General features: G+C 46.9%; 1 protein-coding gene across 1 annotated transcript; it reads right to left on the bottom strand.

Annotated features, from left to right (window-relative positions):
* Nucleotides 1-291: 291 nt before the first annotated feature.
* On the bottom strand, nucleotides 292-11,081 carry ZDHHC22 (zinc finger DHHC-type palmitoyltransferase 22). Its single transcript, XM_035118161.2, has 2 exons — nucleotides 10,502-11,081; nucleotides 292-580 (listed from the first exon to the last, which is right to left on the bottom strand). The coding sequence occupies exons 1-2, from the start codon at nucleotides 11,079-11,081 to the stop codon at nucleotides 315-317; spliced, it is 846 nt and encodes a 281-aa protein (XP_034974052.1). The 3' UTR covers nucleotides 292-314.
* Between the last annotated feature and the right edge of the window lie 3,003 nt (nucleotides 11,082-14,084).

Below are 14,084 nucleotides of genomic sequence, written 5' to 3'. Positions count from 1 at the left end.
AGTTAAGCATGAAAGGCAAGGTGGGAAGGGAGAAGATTGTGAGAAGGGGCACAGTGAGAAAATGATTCAGAGTCCCAAGGGTGGGTCTGATGAACGCTTTTAGCAACCCAGAGATTACTGCTGTAGCTTCACATATAACACGGGCAACCATTTCCCCTTCTAAAATACAGAATCAGCCCAGCTAGCTTGATAGTTGCCTCCCTTCCTGTACAGTAGGTGGCAAGGCTGAGAAGTGGGGACGGAAAGAGAGGTGCCTCATTGTGCTGCAACTCCATTATGGCCCACGCTCATGCGCACCTGTGTGCCGGGCGGGGTCACTTCTCCTTCTGCCTGTGATAGTCGCTTCCTACGTTGAACACGGGGATGAGCAGTCCGAGCAGCCACCTCTTCCCAAAGACCTCTTCCAGGTTCTTCTTCCAAGGACGGGCTCGTGCCGCCACCCCCTTCCGCACCTGGTACCGCGTTTGGCCTCGCAAGATCAGCAGCATTTGGTGGCAGCAGAAGCCGGCGCAGGCGAGTCCGATCCCCAGCCAGAGGTATAGCATGAGGATGACAAACATTTCCGAGCTTAGCAGAGCTCCTGCAGACCCAAAGGGGAAGGGAAGAGAAAATGTTGGGAGATTTGGGACAGATAAAAGAAAGTAAATCTTCACATCTTCACACGGTGCATTGTTAAGCTTTGGAACCCACTGCCATGGGAGGCAGGGATGGCCGCCATCTTGGATGGCTTTGAAATGGGGTTGCATCAATTCCTTGAGGGTATCAAGGGCTACTAGCCATGATGGCTATGCTCCAACTGCATGGTCAGAGGCAGTGATGCTTCTGAATACCAACTGCAAGAAACTACAGGGAGGTGGATTGGTTTTGAACTCAGGTTCTGCTCGTGGGGTTTACCATTTGGCCACTGTGAGAACAGGATGCTGCACCACATGGGCCATTGGCCTGATCCAGCAGGCTTTCCTTATGTTGTAACGTGGACATTCACTCATGGTGTGATGATATCTGTCCATCCTGGAACAGAGAAAATGGTTTGTCCACACATATCATAGGGCGGTATATAAATTCAATAAGTAATATTATTATTAATAATAATACTTTTATACTGGAGGCAGTTGGCAGAGTGCCCAAAGGAAGTTTGCTGTGAAAGTTTGTTGTGACATGTGCCAAGGCCTAGACCCTAGCAGAGAATTCATGGCTGCACCCCAAAGCTCCCCCCTACTTCTGCCCCCCCTCTCCCCCTTCCATCGCTCTTGCTAACTGCTCTCTCCTAGCCTGCAAGCAGTGCAAGGAGATGGAACTGCAGTCTGCACTGGCTTCACTCTGTCCATTGGGCACAGAAGAGGTGATGACATTGACAAGGAGCAGGGTGTCCCTGAGGGCATCTTGCCAGAGCTCCCTACGCCCTCCAAAACCTGAAGCCAACATGGCTTGTTTGCAGTTAGTGGCTTAATCTAGTGCTTAGAAGCAGATTTTCAGCTACCAAGAGGTAGAATAGGCTCAGTAGCAGAACATTTGCAGGTCCCAGGTGGAACCCCCAGTATCTCCATGTTCAGGACTGGGAATGTCCCTGGTCTGGACCTCTAAAGAGCTGCTGCCAGTTAGTGTTGACAGAACTGAGCCAGGTAGGCCATTGGTTTGCCTCAGTATGAGGTAGGTTCTTCTGATTTCAGTTCTTTCGCAGTACAGCAAGCAGAGGTGAAATGTGGCAGACGTTGAAGGTTTACTTAACAATTAAACAGAATCAGGGGGAGGAAGATGCAGGACTAAGGCTGGAACCATACTTTCTAGGGAATAAGCCTCGCTGAACAAAGTAGGACCAACTTCCAAGTAGATTGGCATACATAAGATTGCATGGTTAAATAAATATTTCAGTTGTCTTTTTTCCAGCAGCTCCTTAATTGCAGTATCAGGGTGGGGGGAGTGGAGTTAAAATCCAACATTTCTTTAGAGTAGTTTACATTGCAGCTAATTCTTAGTGACAGGGTCAAAATGGAAAATTCTGCAGAATATAAGCAACATCCCAGTCATTAGTCTAAATGTCAGGAGATAAGATAAAACAATGCACCAAAATGAGCCTTCTAGGAAGAATTCGAATAGGAAATGTGTTGTCATATGACTTGGAGAGCAGGAGCTCCATCGCATATGAAGCTGTAAGAAAGCAGGAGGCTTTCGATGTTATTGTGCTTAATTCCTCTCTTTGGGAATCAACCATGTTGTCAGATGTGCCAAACATTGACAGTTTGAGGTTGATATATTAATCCTACCCCTCCTATGTATATAGGCTAGACCAGAGGCTTCTGCCAGGATTGGATCTAGAGACATTTGGCACATGTAATATTGAACCATTGGGATGTTAGCCAAAAGAAATGGACCTTTGTTGCCTGCTCTGGCTGTAGAAGTCAGCAGTTAACTGATCTTTCCCATCTGCTTATATTCTCTGCATTCCTAACCAGCCTCACCAGAACAGCTTCATTATAAACCTAACACTTTGCACTGAGCCCATGCAACCTTATTCTTGACCTTTGTTTATTGCCTACACAGGCTTCCTTCTCACTTAATAACTCAACTCTTCTCCTGGGGCACTCTGCTGCTGTCCTGAAAGTTGTGATTCTCCTACTAGGGGATTTCAAGGGGAGGCTCCTGTTCAGAAATACTGAATTGGAATTTACTGAGAATTTTGATTCTGCCTAGAGCAGCAATAAATCTGCTAGCACATTTGCAAAGCTAAGCAGGATCCAGTAAGATTTCAAATTGGATGGGGAACCATGTGTTGAGATTCCTACATTGCAGAGGGTTGGACTAGGCGACTCTCAGGGTCCCTTCCAGCTCTATGGTTTTTTGTCTTGTTGTAGATCAGAGGTTTTCAACCTCTTTGAGTCCACAGCTCCCTTAACCAACTACTTTCTTACTGTGGCATCCCTGTGGGACTCAGGAACCCAGTTATGTCACCCCTTGCCTCACCCTTTTTCGAACACCCTCCCTTGTGGAGTGTTCTCTCCGGGCAGCTTCTACTGCCATTCCTGGTCTCTGAGCTGCTCCACCCCCCATCCCAAAGAGAGGTGCTTCGTAGAGGCACTATTCACCTGCAGAGCTTATATCCAAGGCTGCTGCAATAAACAGTTGTGCAAGCCTTTGGGAGGCAGAGTCATAAGAGAGCATCAGAGGAGGGAAGGAAAGAAAGAGGGACAAAGGCCAATGTTGCCTGTGGCACCCCTGACCATCATTCAAGGCACCCCAGGGTGCCACAGCACACAAGTTGTAGCTGTTTGTTGACTTAGCAATTCTAGTTACAGGTAGGTAGCCGTGTTGGTCTGAGTCGAAGCAAAATAGAAAAAAAAATCCTTCAGTAGCACCTTAAAGACCAACTAAGTTTTTATTTTGGTATGAGCTTTCGTGTGCATGCATACTTCTTCAGATACACTGTGCATGCACACGAAAGCTCATACCAAAATAAAAACTTAGTTGATCTTTAAGGTGCTACTGAAGGATTTTTTTTCTATTTAACAATTCTAGGTTGATTATGTTGTCAACAATTACTGTGGCTATGAATAGTCACTGTGTTTATTCTGCATGCATCTAAGCTTTAACTCAGATTGTACTTTTTACCTGTCACAATCATTTGAATTCACTGTTTACAATTTCTCCCTTCCCTGTACCTAATACCTAATACCTTATAAGGATGAAATGGGCTGGCTCCACAAACATGCCGCAAGAAATCTGTTAGTCTTTTAAGGCGCCATGAGCTTTTATTATTTTCTCTTTTTGAGCTACAAACTAACACAGGCACCTCTCTGGAATAATACTGGAATAGATAGAATCAGGACAGTGCCAATTTGTGTCTCTCCCTACCCCCACCCCACCCCACCCCTTGAATATATTTACTTTGATCAAGAAATATATTCACCTTCCTGGTTTAATCTTTTCATTTATCATTTATCACGTGGATTCATTCAAAAGCCCCCGAAAGCCAGTCACATCTTAATCCTGTTGAACTCAATGGGCTAAATTAGGGTGCATACACACATTGCTCAAATTGACCAAAGCCACAGGAAACCAGAAGTACGACAGGAACATAGCTGCCAAGTTTTCCCTTTTCTCGTGAGGAAGCCTATTCAGCATAAGGGAAAATCCCTTTAAAAAAGGGATAACTTGGCAGCTATGGACAGGAAGCCTTTGGGGGCAAGACGAGAAACCTTCCCACATTGTACCCTTTGTCATAATTCCAGACCCTAGTTCTTATCTTTAAAAAAGGGCTGAGGAAATTCTGGCTCTGTCTGAACTGCAACTTCCATCAACCCTGATCATTGGCCATGCTGGTTGGGGTTGGTAGCAGTTGGAGTCCAACAACATTTCCCGCCCTCCCTTCCCCACAGGTGGGTGGGGTTTGCGGCACCGAATGGGGCTTACCTGGGCGGGTGCCTCCCACCGGCTCAGGTTGGCCTTTGACCCGCCCCCGGCCAGGTAGGACAATGGACGGATGGACGGGGGTGGGGCTGAGGCAAAGAGAAAAGAGGCTGAGCCTTTTGGCCAGGCCTTGTTTGGATTTTTCTTTCAGGTTCACCCACCCTCCCTCCCTCAAATTATTACGTTCTTGCCTCCACATAATTTCATCCTAGGTCAGCGGTCATCAAGTTAACGATTTTTCCTTACAGACTAATATTTTGCATTCCAGGTCAGCGGGCGCTGCTGCGTAAGATGGTTGCTGTATTCAGAACCGGGAAGGAATTTTCCCTGCATTGGCAGGTTTCGCCTTCCCCGCAGCATTTCGTCACAACTTTGGCGATTTTAGGCCTTGGCAAAGTATCCTTTAGTCTATCATCAGGTTTCATGCTCCCTTCCCATGCGGTGGCGCTTGCAAGGCCCATTAAAGGGCAAAAACCGGGAGTCCCTGGTCCTAGAGCAGTGGCATGTAGGTCAAACTCCCGGGCCGAGGTTAGTGGAAGGGCATGCTGTTTGCGCTTTACAGTCCCCTCCCACGGTACCTCATTAGCCTGCATATCCTCAGCCAGACAGGCTGAGAGGGTTACCTGCCAAGGCCTATGCCAAGTTTCCCACTTCTGAAGCTCAAGTAAAGTTGTGGCCAATTTGAACCCATAGCCTACTCTGGTCCCTGGTCTCATCCTTTGGGGGGAAGGGGTAGGCACCCCAGACAAGGATTAGCGTGTGTGCCCGCAAATGGAAGGCTACAAGTTCTCCAGGCCTGCTTTAAAATGGCTTAGGACTACAAACCTAAAAACAACAACCCACCCCTGCGATAAATCTGCCTGCTTTAAGAGATCCACTAATGAGGCCTTCCAGTATATCTCTTTATCTTCCAAGGTTTGCCCGGTGAGGATCTGTGAATGTGCCTGTAACATTGCGACAGACTGAACTTTAAGAAAAGATCTTTAGCCAGTTGAAACACCAAATGCACACAAAAGCTCATACCAAAATAAAAACTTAGTTGGTCTTTAAGGTGCTACTGAAGGAATTTTTTTACCATACTTGGCGTTTCACTACAATGTTCTATGTTCAAGTTATTTGAACATTTATGTTCAATATTTTGTTTTCCTATTAACCTTGCTGCTTTAAAAGTGTGTTTTATTTGACCTTCATCTGTAATGTTTTGATACTCTATCATTCTTTATTTGATGCTTTAAGTTAACTTGTAAGCCGTTTAAAATATATAGAAATGATTTCAATGAAATAAACAATCTTGTAAAGAAGTGCCGGCGGAGCAGCTTAAATGTATGTAACAAAGCAGGGTGATATAACACAAACATCCTGGCTTTGAATGCCTGCAATAGGATAAAAACCCATTCTTTCGATTTAAGCCATAGATGATCATCATTAAACTACTGTTAGTTAATGAGTTTCATATTGGGTGTTACCAATAATGGTGCTACTGCTAGGTATTCCCCCTTACTTTAATGGTATGAAAATCAGAGGAAAATAATAGTTTGTTTTAAAAATATTATATAATGTCTATGGAGAAGAAAATTGGACCAGACTATTAGCTAGTTTTAATAGCTTCGGTGACTCATAGAACTATGTAACAAACTCATTTCTCCAAATAGCCTAAGAAGCATCCCAAACAGCTGGATAATTAGGCAGTGGTTTAAACAGAAATGCATTTACCTGTAGTTAAATTTCTTCAGGGATACTCAGAAAACATGTACAAAACTCAAATATATCAGGAGATTTGAATAAAATGGACAGACATGACCAAGGGTTCTACTATGCAATCCTTGATTATGTTTAAAGAGTTTTCTATATCATTTATCAAGGTATTTATATAATGATCAAACCTTAGCAAGTAATAATTCCTTCAGGGTTCTGTAAATGACATTTGTTATGTTACTATCTCAGCTTGAAGGAGATATATTGCCAAGAGGTCAGTAGGAAAGATCAGAATTATTCTCATCCAAGCATTTGACTATAAAAGTCAGTAGAGAGAACCATCCTAAGCAAAGCATAGCCAAATCACAATTCCTGCTCAACGCAGGCTGGGGTTGTCACATGAGTCTCACTGCCCATTCACAAAGGCATGATGAGTAGCCATTGATAGACTTGTTCTCCATGGTGACAAGGGTGGGGAAACTGCAGTCCTCCAGATGGTGTTGAACTCCAACTCCCATCAGCCCAGCCACCATGACCAATGGTCAAGGATGATGGGAGCTGTAGCCCAGCAACAGGTTCCTCACCCCTGCTTTAGGAAATAGTATTTACTTTAAAAGCCATTTAAGCTAATGGCCATCATCCCTTTCTTTTATCTGCCCTGAATTTGCTGCTCATCCCATTTCATCAGTTAACTCTCCAATATGGTGGTGAGGGAGAAAGAGAGAGATTCTCTGCCGCCACACTGTAGTGAATCCCCATGACAGCTTGTTACAGTATAAGGAGACGGTGGCAGCTGGTTATTCCAAGAGTCTTCTGTAAACTTGAAAGAGACGTTAAGGGGATCTGTTCAACATTGCTTTCTAAATGCAATGTCATCCTTCCATCCTTGTCAGGTCCCATTAGTTGCAGGAAAGCATCATGGACACTAAATAGCGAAAGAGAGACCAGGCTCCTTTGGAAAGCAATAAAATTAAATAAAATCACAGACATGTGTAATTTCTCTCCTGTGAGATGGATTTGAAACAGTGGGTAGGGGGTCTGGAAGCAGACATGAATTGAATGCCTGTGCTATCTCCTTTCAATGCTCAGGCTGTAGCAGGAGATGTGCTGAGACATTTTCTCCCAGAAAAGGCTTCAAGCTTCATTTTAGGTGTCGCGTTTCTAACATTTGCAGAGGGAAAATTGTCAATTTCTTTGTTCCCGCTTCTAATTGAAATTCTCCCGTAAGCCACTTGCTTAAAAACACATATGGTTCCTTAATCTCCTTCTTGAAGCAAGCAAATACAGTAAAACAGCTGGAGTTGTTTGTTTTGATTATTCATTCTGAGCAAAGTTTGCAAAAGCTGAGTATGAAGCAGGCAGGCTAACTCAGCTCCCCCACATTTCACCACCTGAATGTCTTCATTTTCTTCCAGATGGACATGAGGTGATATGATGACAACACTATTGCTGTAACCTAATCATGTCAGAAAAAGAATTTAAATTCAGTTGTGGGTTTTAGAGCATTGAAATCTAGGAACCAAATATTTTCCCTTTGCTGGCTTTTTAGGCTGGTGTTTTTAATGATTCTATGCTGCTCCATTTCTATGCTATCTTGAATCTGTTTTATGTTGGGTTCTGAGTTTTTATGTCATTTGTATTGAGATTGTTTTATTGATTGAATTGCATTTGAGTATTCTATTGATTTTTGTAAACTGCCCGGAGGACAGTTGAATGGGAGGTCTGGAAATGGGAAGGCTGCCTGAATGAATTAATGAATGCTGAAGCACGATGACGATTTTGCATACCAATCCAATTTTGAAATCCATTCCAGGCCACCTAAGGTGTAACACCTCTGGCCATAGTTGCTCATTTCAGGAAGGTTATTTTGTGATGGAAGTGCCTATATAGCATGAAACAATTCTATCTTTCCCCACTTCAGGCTGTTTCATATTTGAAGACTGGGCAACCCAGTCAGATGAGTGGCATACAAATGATAAAAATTATTATTATTATTATTAGGGACACAGCACCACAGGAGAAAGGGAATATGGTAGCCCATGGCAGAATTTTTCTCTCTTCATTCACCCTTCATGTTATTAAGCCTTTGGAGGTGCCTTAAAATAAAACATCCCCATAAACCATGCAAGTAGGTTGTTCAGATTGAGAATGCATGGCGAGGCTTCCTGTAACAGGACTATCGTGGGGCAGCACTTCTACAACAAAGAGAGATACTCTTTATCACCATGTAGTTTTATTTTATTTGTTCCCACCTTTCTTCCATTTTGCAACTCCCATTGGAACTCATGCCTTAGCTCATGGGAGGACTAGTGGGGAACAGGCGATGGAATCAAGGAATCGCAACTGCAGTGGCCTTTCCTCTTCTTCTCCCTTTCCAGTTTATAAATGCTAGGCAGAGTCCAAACATCAGAATGAACTTGGCAAGCTGTCAGCTTAATAAATTGATCCATCATCATCATTATTATTTTTTAAAAAAAACAACCCCACTCTTCTCAGACACCAGCTTAAAATAATATTGCAATGAAGGTCTACCTTCACGCTACCATCTGAGTAAACTGCCGTTTGTGTGCTCATCAGCCATACAAATTTATCCTTTTATCTAAAGAACAAACTGGGTTCATTTAGCCTCAGTCATTATAAACAATAAAGAACAGACTAGAGTCAACAAGCCCGTGGATAATCTCAAAGCCAATATATACACCCCTGACCTTTTCCCAGTACTTCCCTGGTTGTACAATGTTAGCAGCAGTAAGGGATATTAACGCTTGCTTGTAAGTCGTTCAGTCTATAAACTCTGGAAACACAATGCATTCAGACAGCAAGCCTGTTGGCTGGGAAAAATCACTTTCGGAACTGAATCCATCTGTGTGTGTGCCCACGACCCCAGCCCTACCATTAGGCAAAATGAGGCAGCTACCTCAGGCAACAGATCTTGGGTATTAAAAAAGGGCAGCAACTTTAAAGTGTTGTATGTTTTCTACCAGGATAGAGAAAAGTTACTTGTCAGATTTTCTGCTTCAGGGATAAGCATAACTTGACTAGACTTGGGTACAGTTCATCTTAACTTGAGAGGTGGCATTTACTATTATGCCTCAGGCAGCAAAATGTATTGGGCTGGCTTTAGTGTGTGTGTGTTTCTCATTTTAATGATCTTTTCTATGGTTCTTGAATTTCAGAAGCGAGAGCAGTAGGGGTGGAAATTGACAAATACGAGGAGGGAAAACCAGAAACTGGGAACAAACTGAGGTGTGGAGAAAAAGAAAAACAGCATGATGATGAGGCCTGTTTGATCTTGGTCAGAAAGGTCAGAATCTGAATCACATTTCAAATTCAGTCAGCAGAGCACTTGCAAGTGGGATGTAGCAGGGTGCCTCTCATCAATTCTGCTTTTTGTCTACCTCCACCATGAGACAATGACAGTGCAATCCTATGCATGCTTATTCAGCAATGGGACTTACTCCTAGCAAGTGTTTTTAGAGTAGCAGCTTATCAGAGCAATCCCCTGCATTTTAATAAGGGCAGATCCACACCACACATTTAAAGCACATCCAATGCCCATTTAAAGCACAGGACTTCCCACAGAGAATCACAAGAACTGTGGTTTACTGCTAATAGAGCTACAGTTCTTAATACCCTTCACCGAGTACAGTTCTTAGGGTGTTTTGGGGAAAGTCATTTGCTTTCAATGCAAGCTAGATATGTTTTTAATGTGTGGTGTTGATCTGAAGGTTCAATAGGACTAGCTTAATTAGGGTTGCTGCCTAAATGAAGTATTAAATTATTAACTGCATTAGGTTTCTGCATAACGAGTTCCTGTCCTTTTCACAGGAACAGACATGATGTTCAGATCAAGAGGAACCAAAGTCCAGGTGATAACCAATGAGTTTCTGAGAAAATAGGACTCTGGAAAAGGAACCTTTCTTGCAAGCCTCTACACTAACTTCCCTCGGTCACATAATACAAGAATGAAATGCTCCTTCCATCGTCTTCCAAGATGTACAAAACCTTTCAGACAATGGCCTTGGGCTGGTCCACACTGAGTCACCCATAGGACATTGCAGGGTGCTTTTCTTGGAATCAAATCAATTATACATAGACAGCATTGGATGGTAGCCTGGAGCAGGCCCCAACCTTTGTGTATCAAGGTGGCCTTTGCACAGAACCCTGGCTTTTTTATTTGCTGGCTATTCCAATAAGCAGCCCCAGCAATTAAAGCAAAAGATGGGCGAAGAAACATAGGAAACCCACATAGGCACAGACAGCCCCCTCCCCCGGGCTCCTGGCAATGCTGGAGGGACAGCTGTTGTGGGAAAGGAAGTCTTATAAAGAAGGGTTGGCAGGGAGAGGGGGAGAGGGAAGGGAGCCACAGATCACCCCTTCTGCTAGAGGAGAAGACACTGACCTGAGAAGAACTGGCTGATGGACTGAGGCAGGAGAGTGAGGAATGCCAGTGGGTTGGCAAAGGAGGTGGAGAGCACAGTGGAAATGTAAGCCACCCCTGCCACCAAGGAATCCAGGCAAGCCAAAGCAGTATACAGGCAGAACATGACGAAGTTCCTCATGTTCCTGCTCCCAATGCAGTTCCCTGTGAAGAAACAGTGGTGGTCATGCCTTTGGGTGACCCGGGCACACAGTCTACAGAAGTGGGTGTTGGGTAAGGCCGAGCCAGGGGGGCAGCTCCCATCGGGCCAGTCGGGGGCCACGCCATCGGCTCCTCCTCCTCCTCCTCCAACCCAGTTCATGCCATTGCTCAGGTCCTCAGGGGTGTTCTGGATCACCAGGATGTAGTTGCCCAGCGCGTTGGCCGAGAGGAAGAGGAAAAGGGCGCCGTGCAGCAAAGCGGAGGAGCAGAAGAGCGGGGTGGCGGAAGGGTCTTTGAACATGCTGGGGATGAAGAGGAAGAGCTGGAGGACGAAGGTCACACAGGAGATGCACAGGAAGTAGGCAGGAGCAACCACATTGAGGAACCTGAGGACTAGCATGGTGGATTACATTCCTGCAACGGAGAGCAAGAGGAGAGAGAGAAAGCAAGTGGTCACCAGCCTAGCCTGTGGACTTGCACTTTCCCATGCACACAAGGATTCCCCATTCGCCCCCCTCTCTCCCCCCTGGTGCTGGAGAAAAAGAAGCACCTCCTCACAGGTCTCCTTGGCTCTTTGTCCCTCCCAACCTGCTCCCTTCCTCAGTGGAATCTCTCACAAACACACCCCACACATTTCACCTCCTAGCTCTGCTCAGCGGTGCACAGGAGGACAAACTCAAAGGTTCGCTCTCCATCGCTGAGCCTCAGGTCTGGCTCCAGGCCCTGCCCCTGGCGGGCAGCATTGCCACTGAGATGCCAGGGGCCGCAGTCCCTGGAGTGTCTCTCTCAGGTTGCCTGCCGCCTGCCTGCCCGCCTGCCTGCCTGCCTGCCTGCCTATCTGCCTGCCTTCCTGCCGGTTGCATCGCCACCCAGCTCTCTCTGCTCCTCGTGGCCCCCTGTTCTGGAAGGCTGCAAGACACCCTCGCCGGGGAGCGAGTCCCCTTGAACTCCGAGGAGGGTGTGTGTGCGTGTTTGTGTGCGTGTGCGTGTGCGTGTGCGTGTGTGTGTGTGTGTGTGTGAGAGAGAGAGAGAGAGAGAGAGAGAGAGAGAGAGAGAGAGAGAGAGAGAGAGAGAGAGAGAGAGAGTGCTGAGCAGACCTGCCGAGGCTCGCCCTACAATTCAGGAGTTCCTCTTCTTCCATGCAGAGCGCCGTTATTATTTTATTATGCGCTATTAATTAGATAGCGGGGAGGCGAGGATCCGGGTGGCGGTCCTAATCCGCTGCAATACGGATCAAAAACGATGCTCTAATTTCGCCTGGGAAGCCACAAATCCGCAGATTACCGCGGCGGCTGTTGCCCTGACATGGGCATAATCAGGAAATGCTCCAAACAGCTGCTTAAGTGCTGCCGGGCACCAGCCGCCAGCGGTGCGCCAGCAAGGAACTCTGTGGCTTTCAGCCTGTCTGGCAACATCGCTGCTCCGTCAAGGAGCATCGCAGAACGAAACAAGCCGACATCCACTCCCCACGCAGCCACCCACCTTAAAGAACGCGGCGGCTCAGACACCCAAACAGGGAGGTGTTCCTACAAGTCTACCTCCACCTCGCCACACACACACACACACACACACACACACACACACACACACACACCATACACCCTCCACTTTCCCTCTCCAACCCCGCCTTCCTCACCCAGCTCTCCACGCTTGGCTTTCTCTTCCAAAACAAATCCATGTACGACACACGTACTTCAAATGTGGGAGAACATTGCTAACAAGGCGCCCAGGCGCCCCAGCCTGTTCTCGAGTGGCCGCCCCTTGCCTCAGTCGATGGTGAAGGCGAACTTAGGGGCTGCCTTCGTTGTGGAGAGGCGAGGAACTCTGTCCGGATCTGATGGTCGCCGCTGGGAACTTTTTTGTGCTCCAGCCCTGCGGGCGGGTGACTTGGCGAGGGACCTGCCAGGAGTCTCCACTTCCCGAGTCAGCTCCGTCTGGCTATCTGTCTGGCAAGGAGCGTTGAATCACCTTGAAGTCCCCTTGCTCGCTGCCTGGATAGGTCCTCCCCGCGGTCCCCATATTTACCTGAAAGCCTGGAGCGGAGCGGAAGCTGCTGTTCCTTCAGCACCAGCCAGCCCTGTGCGCCGCGAAGCCCCCGGGCCAGCTGCTGCTCCCCCCCCTCCCCGCCTGATCTCCCTCTCTCCACCCCCTCCAGCCGCCGCGGTGTGAACAGCAAAGGCGCTCAGAGAGTCCCCGTTAGCAGCACAGCCGCTACTACCGGCAGCCCACCCTCCCGCCGGGCTCCGTGGGGAGCCCTCCTTTCCCCGGCTTTCCTAGGGGAGCTGTCCGCCCCTTCCGCAACCCTGTAGGAGAAGCGCTTCGGGAGCTCGGCGGGGAGCTGTCCCTTCAGCACCACCAGCGAAGCAAGCCGCCTATGGAGCGGCGGGGGCGGGAAGAGAACTCTCGGGAAATCCGAAAGAGGTGCGCTCCCACCTGAAGTCCCTCCGGAGAGTCTCTCCTGCAGATGAGCCGGTTCTCTGATCCTGAAAACTAAAGAAGGTAAGGAAGGAGGAGGAAATTGTGCTCACTGCTCCCTCCTGGCGTGCCTTAAGAAGAGGAGCCCTGCTGGGTCAGACCAAAGGTCCAGCTAGTTCAGTGCTTCCCACAGTGTCGAACCAGAAGCCTGTGGGATCCTTAAGAGCAGGACATAACGGCAACAGTTGCCCACAGCATGTGGTATCCAGGGGCTTGTTGCCCCTGAATCAGGAGCTTTCAGTTGACTATACTGGCTAAAGGCTGTGTATCCCTGCAGGTGTGAGATGCGGAAATATCTTCCCAGTGCTGCCTCTCTTTAGCAACCCAAGGCATATGTAACCTCTGCTGGTGCAAAAGAAATACAAGAAAGTTTGAGATGGCATTATCATATAATTTAGGGTAAAAGCCAGCACCTCCAAAAAGCAGGTGTTTGGTGTGCATTGGACACAGGCTTCTGGAAACAATACATAGGTGGAAGGCTCATTCATCCAGTATGTCTCATAGTGATCTTCAGTATCAATTGAGAGTCTTTCACTGGAGCAATCAACTCTTGTGTTACTCCCCGGCATTGGTGGCATATAAAAAGGCCCAGTCGGTGACTTCACAGCTGTGTGACAATTCCCCCCTGCCATGGAGATCCACCAGAGCCAAGCATAAACATCTTTCAGAAACTTTCTAAAACCTTCCTGTTTGCCTTATTTTAGGGGTCACACACCTTCAACATCATATGACATCAAAACCAAAGATGAATAGGTGACCTGTGAAGGTGGGAAGTGTCATGTCGGAAATGGAGCCACCTAATATAAAAACTCTGTGGTATTTGGTGATTTCCAATGTGCAAATTATCTGGGCTTGTAGGGAGCTGTGGAGCATAGATCCTTCTGGACCTAGACCTCTGCAGTTTCTGATAAACACCTGTGAACTCTCC

Source organism: Zootoca vivipara, chromosome 1 (assembly GCF_963506605.1).
Source record: "Zootoca vivipara chromosome 1, rZooViv1.1, whole genome shotgun sequence".
Classification (NCBI taxonomy): Eukaryota; Metazoa; Chordata; class Lepidosauria; order Squamata; family Lacertidae; genus Zootoca; species Zootoca vivipara.
The sequence above is the reverse complement of the archived record's forward strand: the minus strand, read 5'-3'. Positions and strand labels throughout refer to the sequence as shown.

Excerpts from the sequence above, each read along its gene's own strand:
- ZDHHC22 (XM_035118161.2), bottom strand. The coding sequence starts at position 11,081 with ATGCTAGTCCTCAGGTTCCTCAATGTGGTTGCTCCTGCCTACTTCCTG. Across the intron at positions 581-10,501 it reads CATCAGCCAGTTCTTCTCAG|GAGCTCTGCTAAGCTCGGAA; the intron begins GTCAGTGTCTTC and ends TTGGGTCTGCAG.